At 39.8% G+C, this 24147-nt stretch overlaps 1 protein-coding gene across 1 annotated transcript in view; it reads right to left on the minus strand.

The window, feature by feature from the left end:
* Positions 1 to 24147, minus strand: part of LOC126106269 (trithorax group protein osa-like) — a 147957-nt gene that overhangs the window by 5227 nt on the left and 118583 nt on the right. Inside the window, exons 9-10 of the mRNA XM_049912492.1 lie at positions 14005 to 14173; positions 2593 to 2837 (exon numbers count right to left, since the gene is read on the minus strand). Coding sequence (XP_049768449.1) covers positions 2600 to 2837; positions 14005 to 14173 — 407 coding nt within the window. The 3' untranslated portion in view covers positions 2593 to 2599. The remainder of the gene's footprint in view (positions 1 to 2592; positions 2838 to 14004; positions 14174 to 24147) is intronic.

The raw sequence follows: 24147 nt of genomic DNA on the forward strand, positions 1-24147 counted from the left end.
TTTTAGTCAAGTTTTGCCATAAATTTTTCTGCTCTCTAATGCAACTGTACATTGTATCATCAGTTACCTGATCTACGCATCTAATCTTCAGTATTCTTTTGTAGCACCATATTTTGTACACTGCTAGCGTATTCTTGTATGGACTGTTTTATTCTCCATGTTTCACCTCTGTAAAAGACTATGCTCCAAATAAATACCTTCAGAAAAGAAAGTCTAACACTTAACTATGCATCCAAACTTCCCTTTTTCAGAAATGCTTTCCTTGCTGTTGCCGATCTTGATAATGTACTCTCTCTACTTATACTTTGATCATCATCAGTTATTTTCTATTCAATTCACAAAACCCATCTACTGCTATAGAGTTTCATTTCCTGATCTAATTTTCTCAGCATCACCTGAATTGAATTGCTGTACCTCATTGCCTTTATTTTACTTTATAACAATCATATAACCTCTATTCAAGAAACTATACACGCAACTGCTCTTTCAAGTCCTTTGCTATCTCTCTGAGAATTATAATGTCATCAGTTAACCTCCATGTTTTTATTTATTCTCCCTGAACTTTAATTCACTTTCCAAGTTTCTCACTGGTTTCTTTTACTGCTTTTTCAGTGTGCAGATTCAATAACATTATATAGGCTACAACCCTGTCTCACTCCCTTCTCATATACTGCTTCCCTTTCACGTCCTTTCTCTTACAACTGCAGTTTGGTTTCTGTAAAAATTGTCGGTAACCTGTGCTTCCTACATTTAACCCGTGCTACTTAAAGAATATCGAAAAGTGCATTCTAGTCAACATTCCGTAGGCATGTCTTCTAAGACAAGTTCTAGAGTCAGTATTGTCTCATTTGTTCTTACATTCTCCAGAATCCAAATCAATCTTACCCAATTTTTCCATTCTTCTGTAAATACGTTTTAACAGTATTTTGCAACCACATCTCATTAACACTCTTTAAGCACCAAACCCATAAGATTTTTGGGCCAGGAGTCACATAAAAATCACCAGGCCCATAAATTTTAGAGGCTGATACATTTAATGCAGCAAAACACTGCAATGTTACTCAAACACATTTAGTCAGTGTTAAATGTTTTACAGGTGTTTAGTAACAAAAAGTGTCCAACATGGCATAGCAGTATTGTTTGCAGCCCGTAATTCATGTTAAAAACCCATCTTTACAATCTCAAGTTCCTTACATCGCTGTTTCATTTGCAATAATGTTTCATCGAGGTTTATTAGATGCAGAAACCATGGATTTGATTAACGATACTGACACTCTGGATAATCTACAGAGTTATTCAGATGATTCTGAATACAGTGGTGCATTTGAAGGTATATATTCACTAATCTGCAACAATTTATCACTGCTCATAATTGTGCACAATGCACATTTCTGTTGAATGTGTTTATTCTGTTAGTATGTATGTTGTTTCATATAATGTGATATTCTCCTTAGTGAATGAGATCAATAACAACTTGTCTTCAGATGTACACGAGAATGATGTTGATGGTGTTGGGTCAAATCCAATGGCTGCGTCATATCCAAGAAACAGTGACTGGAGTGAATTTGATACTTACTCACCTCTGCCTGTGAACACAACACCCAGGCAGATACTGGTGAATACTGAAGACATTTTTAAATTTTTAAATCACCTAAGTGACTTCTGTAACTCAAACCCATACATTTCAATGAAGTTTCTGTCACAATGTAATAAGGTTAAGGTGTCCAGCTTTAAAATGGTACTAAATTTGCCACAATCCAATCAGCAGATCCGATGCAATGGTTTTTTTAAATATTGCTAAATTGCCTTTTTTGTATGGATGGGTACATAAAATAAACCTGATACTCAATAGTTTTAAACTAAGGGTTGCATAGTATTCAGACCACTTACCACAGGAAGATAATACAGTAGCAATGCGATGTGCATATTTTATGACCAGATGTCAGTGGCTACCTTGACCACTATCCATGTCAACACTTTGTAAAATGAATGTGATAAAAATAGTCTCTGAACAATGTCTGCTTTACATACTTGTAAGGACTCCATGTACATTGGTACATTTGGGCATAAAGGTTCCAACCTACACATTGGCTTTATAAATGAGTTAGGACTGCTGTGGCCTCGGATCTTGTTAAAAATCCTCAAATTATATAAATATCTCTGACAATCATGGCAGATCTGGAGCTAAAATAACATAAGTGTAACATATAGCTCTACATGAAAAATAACAACTTTTACCTGTGAAAAATCAACAGTGTATTTTTATCAATTAATGAAAATTAAGAAGAAGATGGAGAAGAAGAACTAAGTTATTGCTTATAGAATCCAGAAAGTGTTAACAGCTTGGGACCATTATGATGACTGCAACAAAATATTGTACTTCCCTTTTGCTTAACAAACTTTATAACAAACTTTATAATACCCAAAGCACATCCACTACACATTTGGATATGGCATAAATTACGATTTACTGGGTCATTCCTATGCAGCAGGGAAAGCTCAAATGCTAGGCTTTGTTTGAACAGCCCTTTTTAAGCACGTCTCCTCCCATCTTTATTTTCTAGACCGCGACAGCAGCTTGCAGTCGCTCACCTGCCGGCTACATGAGGCGGGAGCGGTTCCTGTCGAGCTGCCGGGCATAACGGCTCCCACCCGACACCCTCGAGCTGAGGATTCGCTTCTGTCGGAAGTCGTAGACTCGGCGGCAGTAGAAGACCAGCTCCGATGAGACCGAAGGCGGTGGCTGGAAGCGACTGCGTGGATTGTCCTCGGGTGGCGGCACCACCAGAGGCGGCTCACGCACTCCCTCGTCCTGGCGTCGGGCCACCTTCCGGTACCTGCCGATTGAACGAGTTAGGTGAGCAAAAATGCAGCAGAGCCGATTTACCACGTGAGGGTATGTACAGAAAAATCGTGGAGTTACAGATCCAAAAAATTAATTACTAACAGATATTTGGTCAGAGGCTTTCCAAGACAGATTATGAATACTTATGTTAAAAGAATTTTTGAGACATTTTTGCCGGGCCAGAACTTACCTTCAAGAGGTGAAATATTAAGTACTGCCAATAAAAACATATAGAAGTACATGGTATGTTTGGTGCCTTCCTCAGGGATGGGGGAGAAGAACAGCTTGGGGACCATTAAAAAAGAAGGAAAGTCACTCAGACCCTGGTATAAGAGGAACGATTCTGTTCTGAGAAAGAGGGGTGACAACAATCAAACAGGAGGTATCATATGAATACGGGATCAACGATAGTACACAGACAAGCAACATGACAGCTTCAGTCCACACATGATAAGGTCAGTGTGAGAAGTAAAGATGAATTACAGGAACAATAATGAACTATGTGATATTTTTCCTTGTTCTTAATTGCACTAGTCATTTCTGTCCTCTAATCCATATTTACTCCTCAGATTGTGCTCTCTATCTCTGGACTGAAACTGGCAGTGTTCACCAATGTACTATCTTTGACCCCTCCTCCTCTCTCCATCAATGGCTGCCCCCTTCATCTTTGTCAAACCTCAACCTCAACCTCACAAGAGAAGGACACTCACATCGACGGGTCAAGAGTGACCTGCCCTTTCTTTTCAATCTTCTACGTCCTGAGGACTGTAAAATGGAAAATACACTGACCAGCCAAAAAAGTGATGCACCCAGAAGGAGAGGGGGAAATGAAACAAATCTTCATGTATTGAGCGGGTATTTCAACTGTTATAAAATCGAGTCAAATTTCCGAAGAACTTGCCAGTAAGAGGCTAATTAACAGTATGATGTTGCATGCCGTCTGGCCTGGATCCATGCACTGATATGGTTGGGATGAGTGTCATAAATACATTGCATCCTCTCCTGAGTCACACAGTCCCACAACTGTTGTAATTCGTCTTGACATATGAGCTGGTCCCACACTCGTTCTACTGGGGGCATCTATGTGGAACTTTCTGGCCATGAGAGTACTTCAATATCACATAGACAGTTTACAGACACATCTCATGTGTGGATGAATGTTGTCCTGTTGAAAAATGGCACCCGATGGTCATCAAGGGTACAGAATAACAGTGATTCACCACTGAACACAACTAACACCATGGATCAGCAGGCTACACTTCCCAGTCATGGTACAACTGCAAATGAAGCCATTTTGTGTTGTGGATGGGTCAGCAATTTCCTGGTCTGGCTGCTGTTAACATCTGACTAACAGTGCGCGATAATACAGAATGTCGGAGGGAGTCCATTACTCGTTTTCGGTTGGCTACCGTAGATGTGAAGGGATTTCAATGTGTACAGTGCACAACACTGCAATCCTCCTTTGTGGTGGTCAACTGGAATCTTGACAACGATTATGCTTGCTGTTATGTTGCCATACACTCTAACATCAGACCTCGGTCACATCTGAATATCCAAGAAACCTGGGTATTGCACTATCAACCAGCTGGCCACATGAAAACCCACAATGAGGCCCCTATCAGTCTCTGTCAGACTGTAATAATACTGTCTCACATGAGTAAGCAGCATCTCTGTGTCCTTCATGGCGATCAGTCAACATCTGACAGTGTTCATACCCCTTGTATACCCTATCAGGTCCAGTAACAACACTAATGCATTCTGGCAGCTGTTCTGAGTGTCACAGATAATTGCAACTTCCATCATTTACAAACTCACCGAAAGTGTGTACGTGTACAATATTACACTGACATCTGAAAATGTCTTCTGAATGCTTTACTCTTTAGTCAAGCAGTGTATTTAGAAGTTGCTTCACTAGCACAGGCTCAATGAAGAAACAGTGCTGCTCGACAACAATTTTTCTACTAGCTTGGTCGTGACCCATAATATCAGAAGACATTTTATGTTTTTTTTATTTCATCGTCCAACACGCAGGACGAGCTCTCAGGAAAACCACAGACTGCCCTCTCTTCAGCAGGCAATTGGCAAAATGTGAAATGCTGATAAGCCTACAACACAACGACTGCAGCAACTGGTTTGAGCTAAAATCTAAGGGTGGACAAATTGGCTGTACAAAGTACCATCCCTGTTGTCACTTTATGCGATGTAAGGCAAGTGTGGAAAACCTATACAAGATTTAAGTGTAAAAGCTTCCATGGCCAACATCAATGTGAATAAAATATTTTTTGACATTAGCCCCTGACATTTCAAACCTAGAACCATTATTAAACCTGATGTTTCTAATGTCTTTGTAGCAGTCCTCTTCAGAGCACCTAAGTTGCTGAAATTCTCCACTGGCAACAAATGTCAAAAAATTATGTATTAATTAATTTTATTATAAAGCAACAAAAGTATCATCCTTGCCTAATACAGAAAATCAACATGTGAAATGAAATTTAATTATTTCATTATGAGGGAGACACCATCATAAACTTCCCACTTCACTGACACTGTCATCCGTTATTCCTCTGGCAGTTATTTCAGGTAAGTTATGTAAGTAATACTGGGTTGAAAACATTTGTAACAGTTACTCCCTGTGCACTGAAGAACAAGAAAAAATGAGTACATAGCAGCAATACTAATAATATTCTTTCAGGCTCATGACACATACACCAATGTGAGAGCTTAAATTGTATCACTGACTTATTGCTTAAATATGCAAACTAAATGGAAGGTTAAAATGATACGATATTTAAAGAACACGAAACATAATGTAACATTAACTACATCCACGGTCTCTGGTAAGCCCACCGTTACCAACCGAGAGCCGTGACATGCTCTGCATATGGTGAGGTGTAGGGTCAGTTTCCAAGACCTGGAGCTGCCACAGTTTCCAAGACCTGGAGCCGCTACTTGGCTGTAGTTACTCCACTGACTGCACCCCATTCCTGTCCTCCCACCACAGAGAAATCCCTGGCAGTATTGGAAATCCAACCCAGGTTCTCTGCACGGTGGTCGGCTGCACAGATCACTCAGCTAAGTAGGTGGACAGACACAGCAAAACCCCATTTTTAAGTTCCCACATTTTACATTAATTTTTGTCAGTCCTGACAGAAGTCTTATTCTCTCAATACAATGCTTCCAGATCCCACCATTAAGAATTCCATATTACAACGTTTCCAGCATTTTAAGTTTTCTTCGACAGTACCGTGACTTTTAACATTGATTTTCACACACATTTCTGCAAAAAGTGCATCAGGTTCCTGTCAAAAATTAGCGTCACAGCAAAGCAGAAAACACAGACTATAAATAAAGTTACTGATCACGTAATGAAGCATTAGCGTGGTAAGTGAGACATTCACTGTCGGCGTTTTGGGTCACAGCCACCTGTATTACAAGCTCACTGTTTGTAAGTGAGGGAAAGCACGCTCAGTCACTGCCTAATGATAATCATGATCTGACAATAGTTACAACCCTCCTCCCACTCATTGTGTTGTATTACAAAAGCTATAATTTAATTTGACAGTCATTTATACAAATAAACACCGTTTTTGAAGATGGCCATCTCTGTAATGGGCTTTCATGAGTCGTCGTCACTTCTGCGTGAAATATGCTATTCCATATTAGGCATGTGGTCTTAGATTTGTATAACCTAATGTCAGACTTCGGATTAGATTAGGAAATGAAACACTTAAAGTAGTAAATGAGTTTTCCTATTTGGGGAGCAAAATAACTGATGATGGTCGAAGTAGAGAAGATATAAAATGCAGACTGGCAATGGCAAGGAAAGCATTTCTGAACAAGAGAAATTTGTTAACATCAAGTATAGATTTTAAGTGTCAGGAAGTTGTTTCTGAAAGTATTTGTATGAAGTGTAGCCATGTATGGAAGTGAAACGTGGATGATAAATTGTTTAGACAAGAAGAGAATAGAAGCTTTTGAAATGTGGTGCTACAGAAGAATGCTAAAGATTAGATGGGTAGATCACATAACTGATGAGGAGGTGTTGAATAGGATTGGGGAGAAGAGAAATTTGTGGCACGAGTTGACTAGAAGAAGGGATCGGTTGGTAGGACATGTTCTGAGGCATCAAGGGATCACCAATTTAGTATTGGAGGGCAGCGTGGAGGGTAAAAATCGTAGAGGGAGACCAAGAGATGAACACACTAAACAGATACATAAGGACGTAGGCTGCAGTAGGTACTGGGAGATGAAGGAGCTTGCACAGGATAGAGTAGCATGGAGGGCTGCATCAAACCAGTCTCAGGACTGAAGACCACAACAACATGAACGCTAAAGTGGGGGTAAAAAATTTGAAAATAGTGCTGCTACTTGACAGATGTCCAACACACCCTGACAATCTGCAGCTCAGAAATATTAAGTTTGTGTTCCTGCCTCCTAATTTTACGAGTGAACATCAACCTATTTCCAGGAATCATCCATTCATTTAAATGGAAATTCAGAAAAATGCTTGTCCAGAAGTTTGAATTTACGTACAATTATGGCATGTGTCCAAAATCTATAACCTTATCACTTTTCGATGCTACACATTATATAGCCAAAGCATGGAGGGATGCAACTCCTTTAACTATTTCTAACTGTTTCATGATAACAGGATGAAAATGAAATAAAAAGAAAAAAAATAAGCAGGAGCCACTGGAAGAAGATTTGTCTGAGCATACAGATTTTTCTGTGATGTTTCAAGAGTATGTCAGTGTTAATGCTTCCGTCATCACTTCGTAGGTGCCAACGGTAGATAGCATCCTTACCAGACATTTTGAAGATGGGAAGATAGAGGTGATTGGTGAAGAATATGATGATCAAGAACCAGCTGTGGCAAGGAGAAGAGAAGCTATGGAAGCTATTAACATTATGAGGCAGTACATTGGTACTTCGTCAGATGATGATAAAGCATTTGATACTTTGTATACTGTAAAGAGAGAGGTAGAGGTAACTGCTCTTAGAAAGAAAAAAAGAAAAAATAATTATTTCAGATTTTTTTAAACAGGCAAAATTTAAATTGTTCTAATTTCACATCCTTAACAATATAAAGAGAATGGCAGTACAAGTAATTTATTCCCTTTTGCTCGCTGTGTTTCCTATGCTTTCCTGTATTTTACACTTTCCCACATTTTACACTTTTTGGATCAATCTGCTAGAAAGTATAAAAAGAGAATTTTGCTATAATATTATACTGTGCATTAGAGTCAGCCTGATGATGAGTGCAGCAAAGACGATCAAAAAATCAGTTTTAATAGTTCTTTTAGTTTTAAAATGACACAGTCAATGCCCAAAATGATTTTATTCTGTATTGGGATAGCCAGACTTTTTACCCTGCGCCTCCTGAATAGAAGTAAAGTGTTTCATGCACAATTATATCTTACTCAGAAGCTCTTCTTGTGTATTCCCCCAGTATTCAGATAGGATTCAAGTACTTTCCAGACTTCAAGTTACTAAAACAAGTACATTAGGGCTGCCTTAAAATTCCTCTGCTTCCAATACATCAGGGTACTTGGTGAGTGGCTGTTTCAACCAGTCATACGCCCACATTTATCAAGTTCAAAATTTAGAGTCAAACCTAAATCACGCATTTCAGACAGTTTATAAGCTGCAAAATGGCATTTTGCCTGTTGTTGTATTACAGGTCTCCCCTGGATGCAGTGTAACACAATCTGTTTAGTTTTATGGATTAAAGTATAGCTGTACAGATATTATTTTTTCTCTTTGAATCTTTTGTAACTGATTAAGTAATCAATTGAGGAAAATATATTCCTGCTGCCAAGCCATCTCAACTTGTCACCTGCAAAATACAAAACAGATGATAAACAGTCACACTCTTCTTGTAGCAATCTTTTAGAGTGGACCTAAGTCAAGAAGTGCAATTGTATTTGAATCAGATTGAAAATAAATGGTGTTTTAGTCTCATAGCTGCATTGCCCACAATATTTAAAGCAACAGAAGCAGCACCTAAAATGGGGAAAGTATTATATTATATCATGCCTCATGATTTGCTTCTGCTTACACAGCATATGTTACACTAAACTGTGAGATGTGACTCACACTGGTTTGTAAGGTGAAATAGGCGTAAATATGTGAAACTGTGAGGTATTTGGTTGTTCTCTGGGACATCTTGAAGAGGACATTGAAGGAAAATTGAGAAATGTCAGAAATAGTTGAATCAAATGAAATTTTGGGAGATGACAGACATTAAGAGAATAGGGTGGAAACAAAAATCATGAGCTCTTCAATCGAGACAGAAAAACCAACATGGACAATTATTATTTGTGTAATAACAAACCTTGTAATCACAAAGCACTAATTTTACCATTCATTCAATGGATAAAAAGGTAACATGGGCTGCTGATCAGTTCCAATGACTAACGATCAAAAGATATCCGACGTTACATCAATCGAATCTAAAGATGTACGGGACAGGGAATTTCTGCAAGTGAAAGATGGGAGAACACATTGCATTGTAAGACCACGAGATGTGTGCCAACAGTAAACAGAGAAATATGAATAGATGTTACCTTCTGTATAACAAAAGGAGTTTTCAAACACTGCATGCTTAAAATCATTTAAAATAATATAAATAACAAGTAAATATATTTTGGCAGGTCTTCAAAAGGAAATTAAAGAAGTAAACATTAGAAAAATGGTGGCGAGAGTAGAAAAAAGGTGTACTTACCGTGGTGGTTGTTGCAATCTTGACAACAGCAACAAACAACAGCTGAAACTGATCCTTTAGCTTCTAGAACCAAAAGGTTCCGTCTTCGGGAGCTAATGGGAAAAATGAAGAACGGAGAAAAAGTGTGAAGTCACAGATTGAGAGGATTAATATCCCAGAAATCTGGGACAAGACAGACATAATGGAAAGATTGAAAATAAAGATGGACAGCAACAGATGGTGCACTGGAAATACCAAAGAAGTTAGCGGCACACAGAAGCAAAGGTGGCAGTCGGCTGACACTGGATCAGCAGTCACTGGCTAGAGTGTAGAGGGTGGCGGGTGACATAAAATCCAAGACAGGTACGTGAAAGACAAAGAAACAAATTTCGTCAGAAATGGAATCAATTATGTAGACAACTGAGGAAAACTGTAAAACAAAACAGCTGGAAGCTGTGAAGATGAAGAACTGAACCTGCCTATAAAGAATGACAACTGGATGAATACAAAAGAATCAGCTGAGATTAATGAAGGAGGCTACCACTAATAAATCCTCGAATCTAATATTTGCTGGCAGAAATTTTTCTTATAAATTGTGTTCTCTCAATAAAAGATTTCAGCAGTGTGAAGAGTGTGAGACAGATGTCTATCACCACATTTCTGCAGCTCTCCCTAAAGAAATGCAGATCAGTAGAAGGTCTTTCGCACTTTGAAATCACCAAAAGATCTAAAATTCCAGCATGTTACCTCTATAGTCCATTGTCCTCGTGTATCTCTTAACTTGAGACTGCTTTCATAGTGCATAAAACAGTTTACATTACAGGACCATCAGCTTAATAAACCATGCTTGCAAAATATTGACACGAGTTATTTACATATCAGTTGAAAAACAGGCAGTAGACAGTCTCAGAGAAGATTAATTTGTGGTCCGAAAAAATGTATCAACACACAAGGCAATATCTGACTCATGACTGTCTGTTTACCAAGACAGACTGAACAAAGATAAACCTACATTCATAGAATTTGTAAATTTACATACTTGTACAGAAATTGGACTGCAGTTGTAATATTTGAAGGAATTGAAAGAAAAGTAGTAACTGAGGAGGGAGTGATGCAGGGTTGCAACATACCTCCAATGTTAGTCAATCTATACATTGAGCAAACAGTAAAGTGAACCATGGAGAAATATGGAAATTGAATCACAGTTCAGGGAGAAGAAGCAAAAACTTCGAGGTTTGCCAAAGACACTGTAATTCTGCCACAGATAGCAAAGGACTTAGAAAGCGAGTAAAAAAAAAAACAAACATACGTAGTAATAAAGCATTATTATTGAAAAAGTGACTGGTTGCAGTTGTGTATAACTTATTTACATACGTAGTGTTTTGAAAAGAGGTTATAAGATGAACATCAAAAAAAGTAAAACAAGGGTAACAGAATGAAATCAAATTGAAATTGGTGATGCTGAAAAATCTGGACTGGGAAATGAGACACTAAAAGCTGTAGATGAGTTTTGCTATTTTGACAGCAAAATAATTGACAGTGGCTGAATTAGAGACAATATAAAATGCAGACCGGCAATAGCAGTAAATATTTTTCTGGAAAACTCAAATATAAATATAAGCATTAGGAAGTTTTTCTGAAAGTATTTGCTTGGCGTGTGGCCTCGTATGGAAGTGATAAACTGTTTGTATACAAAGACAATAGAAGCTTTTGAAATGCTCTGCAAAAGAATGCTGAAGTTTAGATGAGTAGATTGGATAATTAATTAATCAAATTGGGAAAAAAGAAATTTGTGGAACAAATTGATTGAAAGGAAAGATCAGCTGACAGGACATATCCTGAGGTGTCAAGAAATCATTAACTCGGTACTGATGTGACATGTGGGCAGTAAAAGTTTCAGAGTTAGACCAAGGCTTGAACCCAGCAAGTAGGCTTGAATGGATGTAGCTTGCAGTAACTGTGTAGAGATGAAAATGCTTGCACAATGTTGACTAACATGCGGAGTTAAATCGAAACAGTTTTCAGGCTGAAGGCCACGACAATGTTAACAACGATAAAATTGTTTGTCTTGTTCCCTCAGCTCTTAATAGCTTCTAATTTTCACTGGGCATCTTGAAAATAGACATCACTTTCTGGATACACTAACCTCTGTCATAGCCTCATTCCTTCCTAAAATCCCCACTCTCTTTCCTAAAATTCCCTTTGACACACAGTGTCGAATACGTATCATTAAATGTTCCAGTGCTCCAAATGATTGCTTCAGTTTCACGCTGCAGCACAACTGATTCAAATCTGAAGACTGCTGATTGGCAGAGGAGATGCACAACAACTGGCTATACAAGTCCCAGTGCCTTGTACATTTACAGGCATAGTCTGTTTCTTCTTGTGACTCTTACAGCTCTCTTTTTGGTTCAGAGTAAAAGATATTTTCACAATTAATACTGGCAGTTTACCAACAAGTCTCCCATTGTCTTCTATCCCGGCTTTCATGGCACTTCCTTTAATAGTAACACTCAACAGATATAAGGCCTACTTTTTTCCTTCAAGTAAATGGAAGATGAAAGAGAAGGGCAACCACCTACGTACCCCGCATCTATGCAGGGAGCACAGTACCACACAACGGAAACCAGCATTCACTCTAGCTTTCAAGCACTAGCTCTTTTTTCAGAAATAGTACACACATTTACACACATAAACACACAGACGCCTGAACACACACTCCCGTGGTCGTAGCAAAACTAATTATTGATACTTGATAATTGACAGCTGCTTTCAACAACTGAGTATCAATAATCAGTCTTGCTGTGGCCACAAGAATGTTCATTTTATTACCTGTGTATTTACACGTGTGAATGTGTGGACTATTGCCAGAAAAAGAACTAGTGCTCAAAAGCTAATGTGAATGTTGATTTCTGTTATGTGGTAATTGCTCCACGCATCGATCCACTATGTGTGAGTGATTGCCTTTCCCTTATTTTACACACGGCTCCATCCAGGAATTTCAATTATTGTTGAAGATAAAAGAGAAATATTTTCCATGAAAAGTGCTGCACGGCATCAGTGTGTTTAAATACGGGAAAACTTGGGACTACCAAAAGCTATTGTAATGTATATTTATTCAGACAAAATCAGCTCCAGTCACGTGACAGTTTTCATGTCACGAATTAAAACTACATCAAAGTTATAGGAAGGTTCCTCGTTGTCAAATACATCAGACAATTCTGTTGTCAGTTTACTGTATGATTTTAGCCAGGCAGGGTGCTGTACACTAGAGCCAACTGTCAATTTTTGCACTCAGTGATATGAAAATTGCGTAAGGTGGTAGAGGCAGATGTACGTGACAGTTACTCTGAACAAAAACTCTTATGTATTTGACACCAAGTGGTATTTATCTGACACTTGAAGATGGTCGTTCGAACAATACTGGTTGTCTACGAATAAATATACATCGTATCAGCTGAACAGCTCCACAACACAATTCTTTATGAGGTAAATGTTTATAGCAACATGCCATTTTTCTTAATATCTTACACTGAATGCCACTAGCATCTCAAATATAGGTGTATGGTTCCAAAGAGAAAAGAAGCACATTGTAACAAACAAGAATCTGACCATTTTGCACACCAAGCAATGTATTTTAAAGAAACTGGCATTGTAATGGTGTCCACAGCAGGTGAACATGCTTGATGCCTAAGTGTTTTGGATGCCATCAGCTTTTTAAGGAAAACCTTTCTGCCTTGTGAAGTCACCACTGGTGTCTACTTTTTGCACCTTCCTTTCTTGTCCATCCACTTCTTCAGGTAGGCACGTTTTGCCACTTTGGAAATAGAACAGATAAGGAAAGGAGATGCAGGAAATACACATTAGCAATGACTGCACGGGGAAACGAGGTTCTCCGTTAGGACTGATAGAACCCAAAAACATAAAACTTGAGACCAGAAGAAGATTAACAGAAAACTGTATGCTCTGTATGAGACCTGTAGTTGAAAGGATGGTGGAAGGGAACAACTGCCAGGGGCAAGCTTCAGAGAAAAGTACGTGTGGTATATCATCAGTGATATGGGATGTTCCAGTTATGCTGAAATGAACAGAATACTGGCAAGCAACACAAATGGAGAACTGCACTCAACTAGTCTTGGGACCGATGACCAAAACAACAACAACAGTAACAACAACAACAAAATGGCACATGTCTACATACTATCAAAGACAAACCAGTACCATTTCAACCGCATAACAAGCTCCTAAATCACCACATGAATAGGACTGCTCTCCATTCCGCTCCTGTCCACAATTGGTTTCTTTGTGTGTCCGCTCACATGCTTCGACATGTACACCAAATACGGGAGCACATAAGTCCATCTTCTGTATTTTATCTACAGTCCACTGGAAATCCAATTAATACACCAATGACAAAGATACATAGAAGTAGTTGAGCTGAAATCACAGTACCCACCGGCAGTACTCAGTGAAAGTGAGGACGTAGCACTTATCCTCTATACAGGCCACACTGTTGATGTCTTTGTGCTTTGAAGCAAATATTTCGTCTTCCGTGTCTGCAGAAGAGATGCCCTGTTCCGTGTGCTCTGGTCGGTAGTACCAAAGCAGTGACATCATCATTTCACCTAGAAAACAACAAGAGAACAAATACAATACACAAAATATCTACTTATTACAAAATCATATTACAAAGTGAGTCAACATTTCTGCTAACTTAGTTCCCACCAATCAAAAAGCATGTCATGCTGCATGTTTGACCTAGGTCACGTTTGAAAAAAAAAAAAAAACCCTGATGCAAAGAACATGCTTAAATATATAGAATGAAATAATTTACCATTGTCAAATTCATATCTTTCAATGCAGATCTTAATATGGTTCCTCCTTCCAATCATCGACAAACACAAAGATCATAAATACTGAGATACACGATAGAAAAGCAACTGCAATAGTGAAAAGGTATTCGGACAGGATAACTGTGAGTTTCTACAGAGATTATCTAAAAAAACTTGCTCCCCTTCTAGCAATAGTAAATCATAGGTCACCGGAGCAACAAAGCATTCCTAGTGACTGGAAAAAGGTGCAGGTCATTCCTGTTCCCAAGAAGTGTCGTTAGGCAGGCTTATCTCACCGACATCAATCTCTCGCAGAATTATGGAACAAATTTCATGTTCATGTATTGAGGTTTTTGGAGAAAGAAAATTTCTATAATAATCTACACAGATTCAACAAACAGAGACATTGTGCAGCTTGCTCTGTATGGTTATTCAGGAAAGCTTACTAAGTATTAGAACAGATCTGTGACTGGAATCAGGATACTGCTGCAGACAGAATGCATCATGTTGGTATTAAGAGAACAAAACTGACAGATGTAAGCAATATTTTAGGAGTTCCTCAAGGAAATGTGAAAGAACCATTATGGTTTGCAGTATATACAGGGTGGTCAGAAACAGACTGAAAAGCTTTAAGGGTATCTGACAGAAGGTTGGGCTGAGAAAGAAATGTTAAGAAAAAAATTTGGTACACTGTGCCATTTCTGAGTTAATTAGCACTGAAGCTAGCCAATATGGGCACCATGCACGCAAATTCAAGTGGCCCGCCAGAGAGGGCGTCACCAAATGTGTACTTCTTTTGGTTTCCTAAACCAAACAAGAGAGCAATTCAAAAATTGGACATGGGACAGGAGAAAAGACTGAACACAAGACAAGGACTGAGCAGTCTCTTGCGCTGTCATCTACACTATGACAACAACTGACACTAATCGTATCTGGTGCACATGATAACCTGATTGGCTAAATTCAGTGCAAACTAAAATGGAAATGTTGCAACATGTCAAATTTTTTCTTAAAAATTATTTCTCACAACAGCCTACCCTGCAACATACTTATAAGCTTTTCAGTTGGTTTCTGACCACACTTTAGTGAATAACAATGGCAGCTCTGTGAGTCCATTTGCAGATCATGCAGTTATCTATAAGAAGGTATCAATGCCAAAAAGACTGTAGCAAATTGTACGAATACATGGAGAGGATCAGCAACTGGGGCAGGGGCTGGCAGTTGATCCTGAATGCGGTATTATGCGTAAGTAAGTGAAAAAGCAACTACTGTGTAATTACACCGCTGATGACAAATCGCTGTAAACAGTAGCTACTGTAAAATACCAAGGAATAACCGTCTAGAGCAGCTTAAAGTGGAATGACCACATAAAACAAATAGCTGGGATAACAGATGCATGGCTGAGATCCACATGAAAAATCTTAATGTAATGTCATTCACTCATGAAAGAAGCGGCTTACACAACACCTGTTTGGCCAATCTTATAGTATTTCTCTTCAGCGTCGGATGCTTTCCAGGTTGGAATAATAGAAAAGATGTAGAAGATCCAACAAAAAGAAGCTTTCTGCTCCATTGGAGACCAGCAGTGGGTGAGCATAAAATTCAGTGTTTACAATCTCGAACCAACACATATATAGACTAAAGACCCCTTAAACCCACAGAAATTTGTTCTGAAGAATACTTATGACAGTCTTGCAAACAGTACAGTGTTTAATCTTTTGAACAAGCTTTATGTTGAAGTAAGCAATTACGAGCACAACTTATTTGGCGAAACACACTGACACAAGAGATGCACTCAATCAATATAAACACAGTTAAGTTTGCAGCTACACAAATAGAATGTAGCTGGCCAAAAACAGAATTTGCGTATAGTCCACAGTCGAAGCCAAGGCAGTCAACTAATAGCAGCTGATGAAATGAAAGACCCACGTAAGTGAGCACACGCTCCGAGCTGCAGATGCACGGATATAGTCGCTTGGTGGTCACGGGACCCAGCCTGTTGACAGAACGTGCGGTCTCTTCCCAGAGTGCCACATACGGTGGCAGCTCCAGATCACGGCAGTGGTGATGGCTTCAGCAGCTGTGACGGCTCCGTGTTGCTGTCAGAGACAGTAACAGTACCTCCTACTGAGTTCTGCTTCATCGGGGGAGGAATTTATTTTACAATTTTGCTTTTACCGTAGATTCTTTCAGAATCATCCCTAAAATATCCTACAAAATCTTAAAAATCCCTAGATTCAGGCCATGTAATTATAATAACAGAACCAAATATTATTTTCTACACCCTTTTGCTGCACTCAACATGGCACTGTTGGGTTCTTGTACTGAGCAATAGTTTTCTAGCATTCAAAGTCTTGTACGAACCTACCTGTTAAGGTTTTTCTTGTTAAGTCTATTTCGTCTGTCTCTTTTTACATTTTTGGGAAGACTGAACAATCTTTCCACCTCAGTATCTGAAGAAGGGACTGTTAGTAAAAGGGAAATGACTACATTGATGCTGATGTTTCAAGCTTAGTACCTTATTCCAATAAATTTCAGCTGGCAGTTTTCTTTATTTCTTCGTCCCCTTCAATCCCAAAATGCTTGACTTTGGTGAGAACTGGATGTCTCAATTCATTGTCTGCTTTATGTATGTTGGTTTCTCTCACCAAAAAAATGCAAATGGCTAAACATATCTTTCACAGACTGTTTCTCGAGATTTTGTGCTACTTGGAGATTTCACTTCTACACAATAGGTGTAATCGGTCACCTTTCCGTGTGATTACTGTCGGTGTAATACGACTAAGTTCACGACTGACAATAACAATTGCACAGTTAACATAGCAAGCTAAAATTAGACAGACTTCATTCAATAACAGTTTGAGAGAATCCCTTTAATAGGTCAATGGTGTCATAGAGTAAAGTAATATATCGAGTGGTGCCTACTGTAAATAATACGTCGGCACCTTAAATCCGATTTTACCAATTTCCCTAAATCCCTGTAAAAGCAAAACAGCCCTAAATCGCACATAATACGAGGGTGGTTTGAAAAGTTCTCGGAACGGAATAGAAAAAAGTACTTACATCACTGAAACATTTTTTTTATTTTTCAATGTAGTCTCCCTGTAGATTAATGCACTGGGTCCAACAATGTTCCAGTGCCTTGATCCCACCTCGAAAATAAGTTCCCTCCAGGCCTGCAAAATAGTTGTCAATTCCGGATATCAATTCTTTGTTCGAAGTGAATCTTCATCCACCAAGAAAAATTTTCAGTTTCGTGAAGAGATGGATGTCTGATGGAGCCATATCAGGTGAATAAGGTGGGTGTGGCAACAATTCATACCTTAGTTCGTGTAATTTTGCCATGGTAACAGCATGTGTTTCCGATCCAGCATCAAGAGCCATGGCACCCCCTTCCAGATAATTTTTTTTGTTTCTAATTCTTCAGTTACAATGTGATATATCCTTTCAGATGACAGCTGGCAATCGTGAGCAGATTCACACACTTTCAATTGGTGGTCCTCCATGACCATTTTGTGCACTTTTGTAATGATTTCTGGAGTAGTGACACATCTTGGCCGACCACTGTGTGAATCATCATCTAAGCTCTCCTGACGAAATTTAAATTCATTTGTCCACTTGGCAACAGTTGAATGTGAAGGAGCAGAGTCCCCAAGTGTATTCTGGAAACTGGCATGAATATCCTTTGCTTTCATATCTTTCTTTATGATGTACTTAATCACTGCTCAAATCTCGATTTTTTTCCATCTTCACAAATCACTACACAAGAACAACAGAGCCATGTCGCTGTCACAGCTCTCTTCCAGGCACAGAATGTGGCACGTGTTTACAGTCAGAAGTCCAATGAATATCACGTGAAAAACTTGTTGCACTAGAGCTGACCTCTCGTGGTGATTACGAGGGCTTTTCAAACCACCCTCGTATAAGAAGTTTTGCCCTAAAAAAGGGCGAAATCCTGAAAAGTGGACACCCTGTTTTGTTTCCATTTTTACGGTGTTGCCAATTCCTGAGTGTTGCTACATCATGTCAGACGAGTCTGCAGTGACAGACTAGAGCATCACTCACGCACTAATGACTTTTCCAACAATCAGGTCTACAATATGAGACACAAATGGAATCAGTCAACTGTGTACAACAATTTGTGGGGGTGTGAAATGGAATGATCACATAGGATCAACTGCAAGTGAAGCAGGTGTCAGACTTTTTGTTCACTGGTAGGATATCAGGAAAATGGAGTCACTCTAAAAAGAATACTGATTATGAAGTAGCTGTGCGAGATATCTTATAATATTGCTCGAGTATGTAGGACTTGTATAAAATAAAACTAACAGGAGGTGTTGAAAGGCAACACGAATGGTCACATTGTTACATGGCAGTTAACGCAAAAGACTGTCAGGTAGCCTGTCTTTATAGAGTAATATGCAGATTCCAGTAGTTAGCACAGTTAGTTCTTTAACACTGCATGAAAACCGCAAACACTACGAGGTGGAATCCAAAATTTTCGGGACTGGTGCTGCCACCTGGAAAGTAGGAGTAGTAGATCTTTGCAAGGCTAGCTGGCGAGAGCTGTATATCTGATGAGTCAGTGTGTGGAGTGGCATTCGGCTGGGAGGACATGTTGCGTGTCCACAGTGATTTCTATAATACTCTGTGTTTGGTGTGTGGCGATTTTACAATGGATTCGCGAACAGAGCAGTGTATGTGTTTCAAATTCTGTGCGAATCTCGGGAAAAGTGTGACGGAGACCCTTGCAATGATTCAACAAGTGTTCGGGGGACAGAGCATGAGCTGTACGCGTGTGTTTGAGTGGCATGCTCAGTTCAGGACCAGCCGTACAGACGTCGAAGATGGTGCTCACACTGGAAGGCCCGTGTGTTATATCCTAGCCAGTAATGCCAACCGAGCCCGCTGCCAAAGTCCGGACGCCGTCCGCATAAGCAGCGCCAGCGATACAGGAAATCGCCGCAAGTCTGCGCGCGCCACCGCTGGCTTCTGGCTTCTTAAGAGCTGGAGTCGCGAGCGCTAGGAGTTCTGTATTCGCCGCTCAGTGGTATACTCGCCACCGATTTGTGTACTTGCTAGTCAGTTGTGTGTTCATCGCAGCAGAGTTGTTGTTTGTCGTCAGCCGACGTTGACCTAGCCGCTCCGACTCGAACTAGACAGATTTCTGTAGACACAGAGTTCACTACTGTGTTTCTGTATCTTCGTTAATAAAGATAAGTACCGACTTTTATTTAATCAGAGTGTTTGGGTTTTCATCTTTCTGTTCACTGTTCCAGCGGACCGGTCGGCATGCTATTAAAAGTGTGGCGGTGACTTCGTAAGCCGTTTCTACAACGAAGTGTTTGTCGTTACGAACACTGCCACAAAACCGTGAGCCGCACAAAGCCAGACACTGTTGCCAAACTTCAACAATTGGTTCGTGCGGATCAATGTCGAACCATTCAAGACCTCGCAGATGAAGTGGGTATTGGTTATGGGACATATCAACGAATGTTGACTGATTAATTGGGCACGCATTGTGTCGTCGCAAAATTTGTGCCAAGGATCTTGACTGCCGATCAGAAGGCACAGCATGTTGAAGTGTGCATCGACCTTCGTCATACCGCATCTGATGATCCAACCTTCTTGTCACGGCAACGGTGACGAGAGCTGGATTTACGGTTATGACCCAGAGACAAAGCAACAATCGTCCCAGTGGAAGAGCCCGGGCTCTCCGAGGCCCAAAAATGCAAGACAGGGGAAGAGCAAAGTGAAGAGCATGACCATATATAAAGGGAATTGCGCACAAAAAATTCGTCCCACCCAACCAAACAGTGAATGCCACATACTACTGAGATGTTTTGCGATGGCTCCGTGAAAACGTGTGGCAGCGACGGCCCGGACTTTGGCATCAAGGGAACTCACTGCTGCATCACGACTAGGTGCCCTGTCACATGTCCTTGCTCACCAGGACCTTTTTGGCAAAAACAATATGGCGGTTGTACCCCACCCACCATACTCGTCAGATTTGGCATCTTGCGACTTTGCACTATTCCCAAAACTGAAACTCAAGTTGAAAGGCCATCGGTGCAACACTCTAGAGAGGATTCAAGAAGCATCACAGGCGGTGATAAACACCCTCGAAGTACAAGACTTCCAGAAAACGTTTGACCAGTGGCAGAAGTGCTGGGACCGGTGTGTACATGCAGATGGGAACTACTTCGAGGGCGATGGTGACCATTAGTCGAAAGGTAAGGTTTTCAACAGATGGTAGCACCAGTCTCGAAAATTTTGGATAGTACCTCGTACTACCAAAGATTGCCTGCTGATTGTTTCTTTTTCTCTTTACCTTTTAATAAACAGAGTGAGACCTGTTATTTATGTAGCCTTAGGGACATCATTTTCTTGGTCCGCAGTAGAGAAGTTAATTTAGGAGGCATAGAGTGGTAAGCATAGTGATGGTACAAACCCCCATTACTAGATGAATATTTCTAGTATGCAAGGATTGCTTTGTGGAGAGCGAGCACGCTACATGGTGCGTGACTCGCAGAAGCGAGTGGTGCGCCCGTGCTAGATTTGCAACGGTCAGTGGGACGCCTCTGTTGCCACGTAGCCCGCAGCTTGGGGCATCGTTTCGTTTTTCACGCATTACACGAAAACTATGTAACTTACGGAGAAGAGCGATGCGGCAGTGGATTGCGGTCAGCAATATGCACCTTCTGAAAGATCGGTCTTTATTTCAAGTCACGAGATGCAAACTATACCTGACTAATGCCACACTCTTGATCAACATTAATCAACTGTCACAACACTGGTACAAAGTCTACCGCCATATCTTATGTAACTTTAAGCCACCTCCTTTTCTGTTAAAATTATTGTTGTGTATAAATCTCTATAGCCTCTCTGTACATACAAGCAAAATAATGCAATGTCTTAGCTAGCGCACTTGTCTCACTAAATTTTATTTCATGATCACCGTCTTCAAAAAAATGTTCCACTACAGCCGATTTGTCAGTGTGTCCTAGACGACAGTTCGTTTTGTGTTCAGGTAGGCAGCTATTAACACTTCTTTTTGTTATTCCAAAATAAACCTTACCACACCTACATAGAATTTTATACACCACACGTACTGCAGAACGGTGTTGTGTGTCTTTCACCGATTTTAGACAGTCACTGATCTTCTTGGTAGGTTAGAAGATTTTTTCAACTCGCAACTTGGCCAGAACTTTCCCAATACGGTCCGTAATATTGTGGATACACGGAATGAAAAGTTTTCCAGTCAACGGTTGTTGTTGCACGTTTCCAGACACTGTTTTTATGGGATGGAGTGCTCGATCTATCTCACTGTAATCGAATCCATTTTTCTTAAAAGCTGTTTCAAAAATTTTAAGTCTCTCTTTCAAATAAACTGGCTCGCAGATATTATTAGCCCTGTCCACCAATGTTTTAATAACATCTCTCCTCTGCCTCGAATGATGGTTTGAATCCTTATGGAGGTAACAATCTGTATGTGTATATTTCATATAATCCTTGTGATAAGTCCCATCTGTCCCTTTAATTACTGAAACATTCCAAAAATTAAGCTGTCCATTACACTCCGTGTCCATAACAAATTGTATCTTTGGATGAATACTATTTAAATGTACCGAAACCATTCAATTCCTCTTCACCGCGATTCCATATCACACAAGTGTCATCCGCATATATATAGCACTTCGGAAGACTTTTATTGGCTGACTGTAGCGTCTGCTTTTCACAAAATTCCATTACAAGATTAGCAACAGCTGGACTTACAGGGCTCTCCAGTGCCTTTACTTCAATATGTTTCAATACATTCACAGAACTCATTATTATATTGGGAATGTTGCCCGCAATTGCCAATGAAACATCAGGAGGAAGAATTTCTACTGTTCAACCAAGGCCTTTTAGCCCAGGTTTAGAATGATAACATTTTCCGTCTGGACTGTTAAATAGATTTATTCGTATAGGGGCACAGGGTCAGCACAACACTCTTCTGGCAGCTCTCGGATTTACAAACCTCGGATCCAATACTTCTCGTTTACGCAGCGCCTCGATTGGCAACACGAGGCCTAGTGATCCCTGGTCCACTCCTCCCATGAAGAAAAAAAATCCCTGACAGTACAAGGAAATGAACCCGAGTCTTCCGCCTGACACCCATATTAAAGAACACGGAACCTCACTAAAATGAGAAGAGTATTTTAAACCAGATGTCTATGCACGAGTTCACTCACTGTAAGAATCACTGTAAGAATCACTAATGAATCACTAATGAATCCGTGTCATCTGCATGCTTTATTTTACTGTGCATCCATTAGATGTGACATTTAACAACTACCGTCCTGCCAAATGTGCTGTACCAGTTTTTACACAACTTCTATGTTACGTGTTACATTACTTCATAATAACTTAAAATATTTCTTTATAACTGTCGTATTTCTCAAGGAAGGACAAGGGAAAAAATCTGGTCTTTGAGCAATTTACTGTATTAAGCTGTCACTTGATAATGGCACAACAGGCCTAACTCGCAATTAGGGACGAATACATTTAATAATTCCAGAAAGTGTTTGACATGGTGCACCACTGTACTGTAGACTACTGACAAAGGTCCATGCATATGGATTAGATTCCCAGATATGCAAGTGACTAAGATCTGTCAAGCAGTAGAACCTGGTACAGTGTCCTAAACAGCAAGTGTTCATGAGAAATGAGGGTACCATCAGAGGTACCCCAGAGAAGTGTGCAGAACCACTCTTATATACATAAATGATCTGATGGAGAGGGTCAGTAGCAATTTACAGCTGTTTGCTGATGATGCTGTGGTGTATGGGAAGGCACTGTTGTTGAGTGACTGTAGGACAATAGATGGTAAGTTACATAGAATTTCTAGTTGGCGTGATGAATGGTAGCTTACTTACTCTAAATGCAGAAAAATTTAAGTTAATGTGAATGAGTAGGAAAAACAATCCTGTAATGCTCAAGTACTGCGTTATTACGGTACAGGTTGACACAGTCACATCAATTAAATATTGAGGCGTAATACAGCAAAGTAATTAAAAATGTAGCGAACCCATCAGGTTGATGGGAGCTAGAGTGGATGGTTGACTTGGTTTTAATAAGATAATTTTAGGGAAGCTTAGCTCATCCATAACAGAAGTGGCATACAAAATACTAGTTCAACCCATTCTCGAGTATGGCTCGAGTGTTTGGGATCCCAATGAGTCGGATAAAAGGAAGACAGTGAAGCAGTTCAGTGCTGCTTGATTTATTACCAGTAAGTTCGATCAACATGCAAATATTATGGAGAAGCTTTGTGAACTCAAATGGGAATCCCTGGAGAGGAGATGGCTTTCTTTTCTCAAGGTAGTATTGAGGAAATTTAGAGAACCAGAATATGAGGTCAGCTGCACAATGATTCTTCTGCCACCAATGTACATTTTGCATATGAACCACAAAGAACAGATATGACAAATTAGGGCTTGTAAGGAAGCTTGTAGTCTGCCACTTTTCCCTGTTTGTGAGTGGAACAAGTGATGAAATGAATAGCTCTCTGTCGTGCACTGTGTGGTGGCTTGTGGAGTATGTATGTAGATGTAGATCTTATGCTACACCCAGTTTGATGTAACATATCATTCAACCAATGTGACTGAGTGAGATGATACAGTGGTCAGCACACTGGACTTACAACTGGGAGGACAATAATCCAGTTCTGCAACTTGCCATCCAGTTTTAAGTATTCCATGATTTAAAAAAAACACTGGGCAAAT

Source organism: Schistocerca cancellata, chromosome 10, assembly GCF_023864275.1.
Source record: "Schistocerca cancellata isolate TAMUIC-IGC-003103 chromosome 10, iqSchCanc2.1, whole genome shotgun sequence".
In the NCBI taxonomy this organism is placed as follows: domain Eukaryota; kingdom Metazoa; phylum Arthropoda; class Insecta; order Orthoptera; family Acrididae; genus Schistocerca; species Schistocerca cancellata.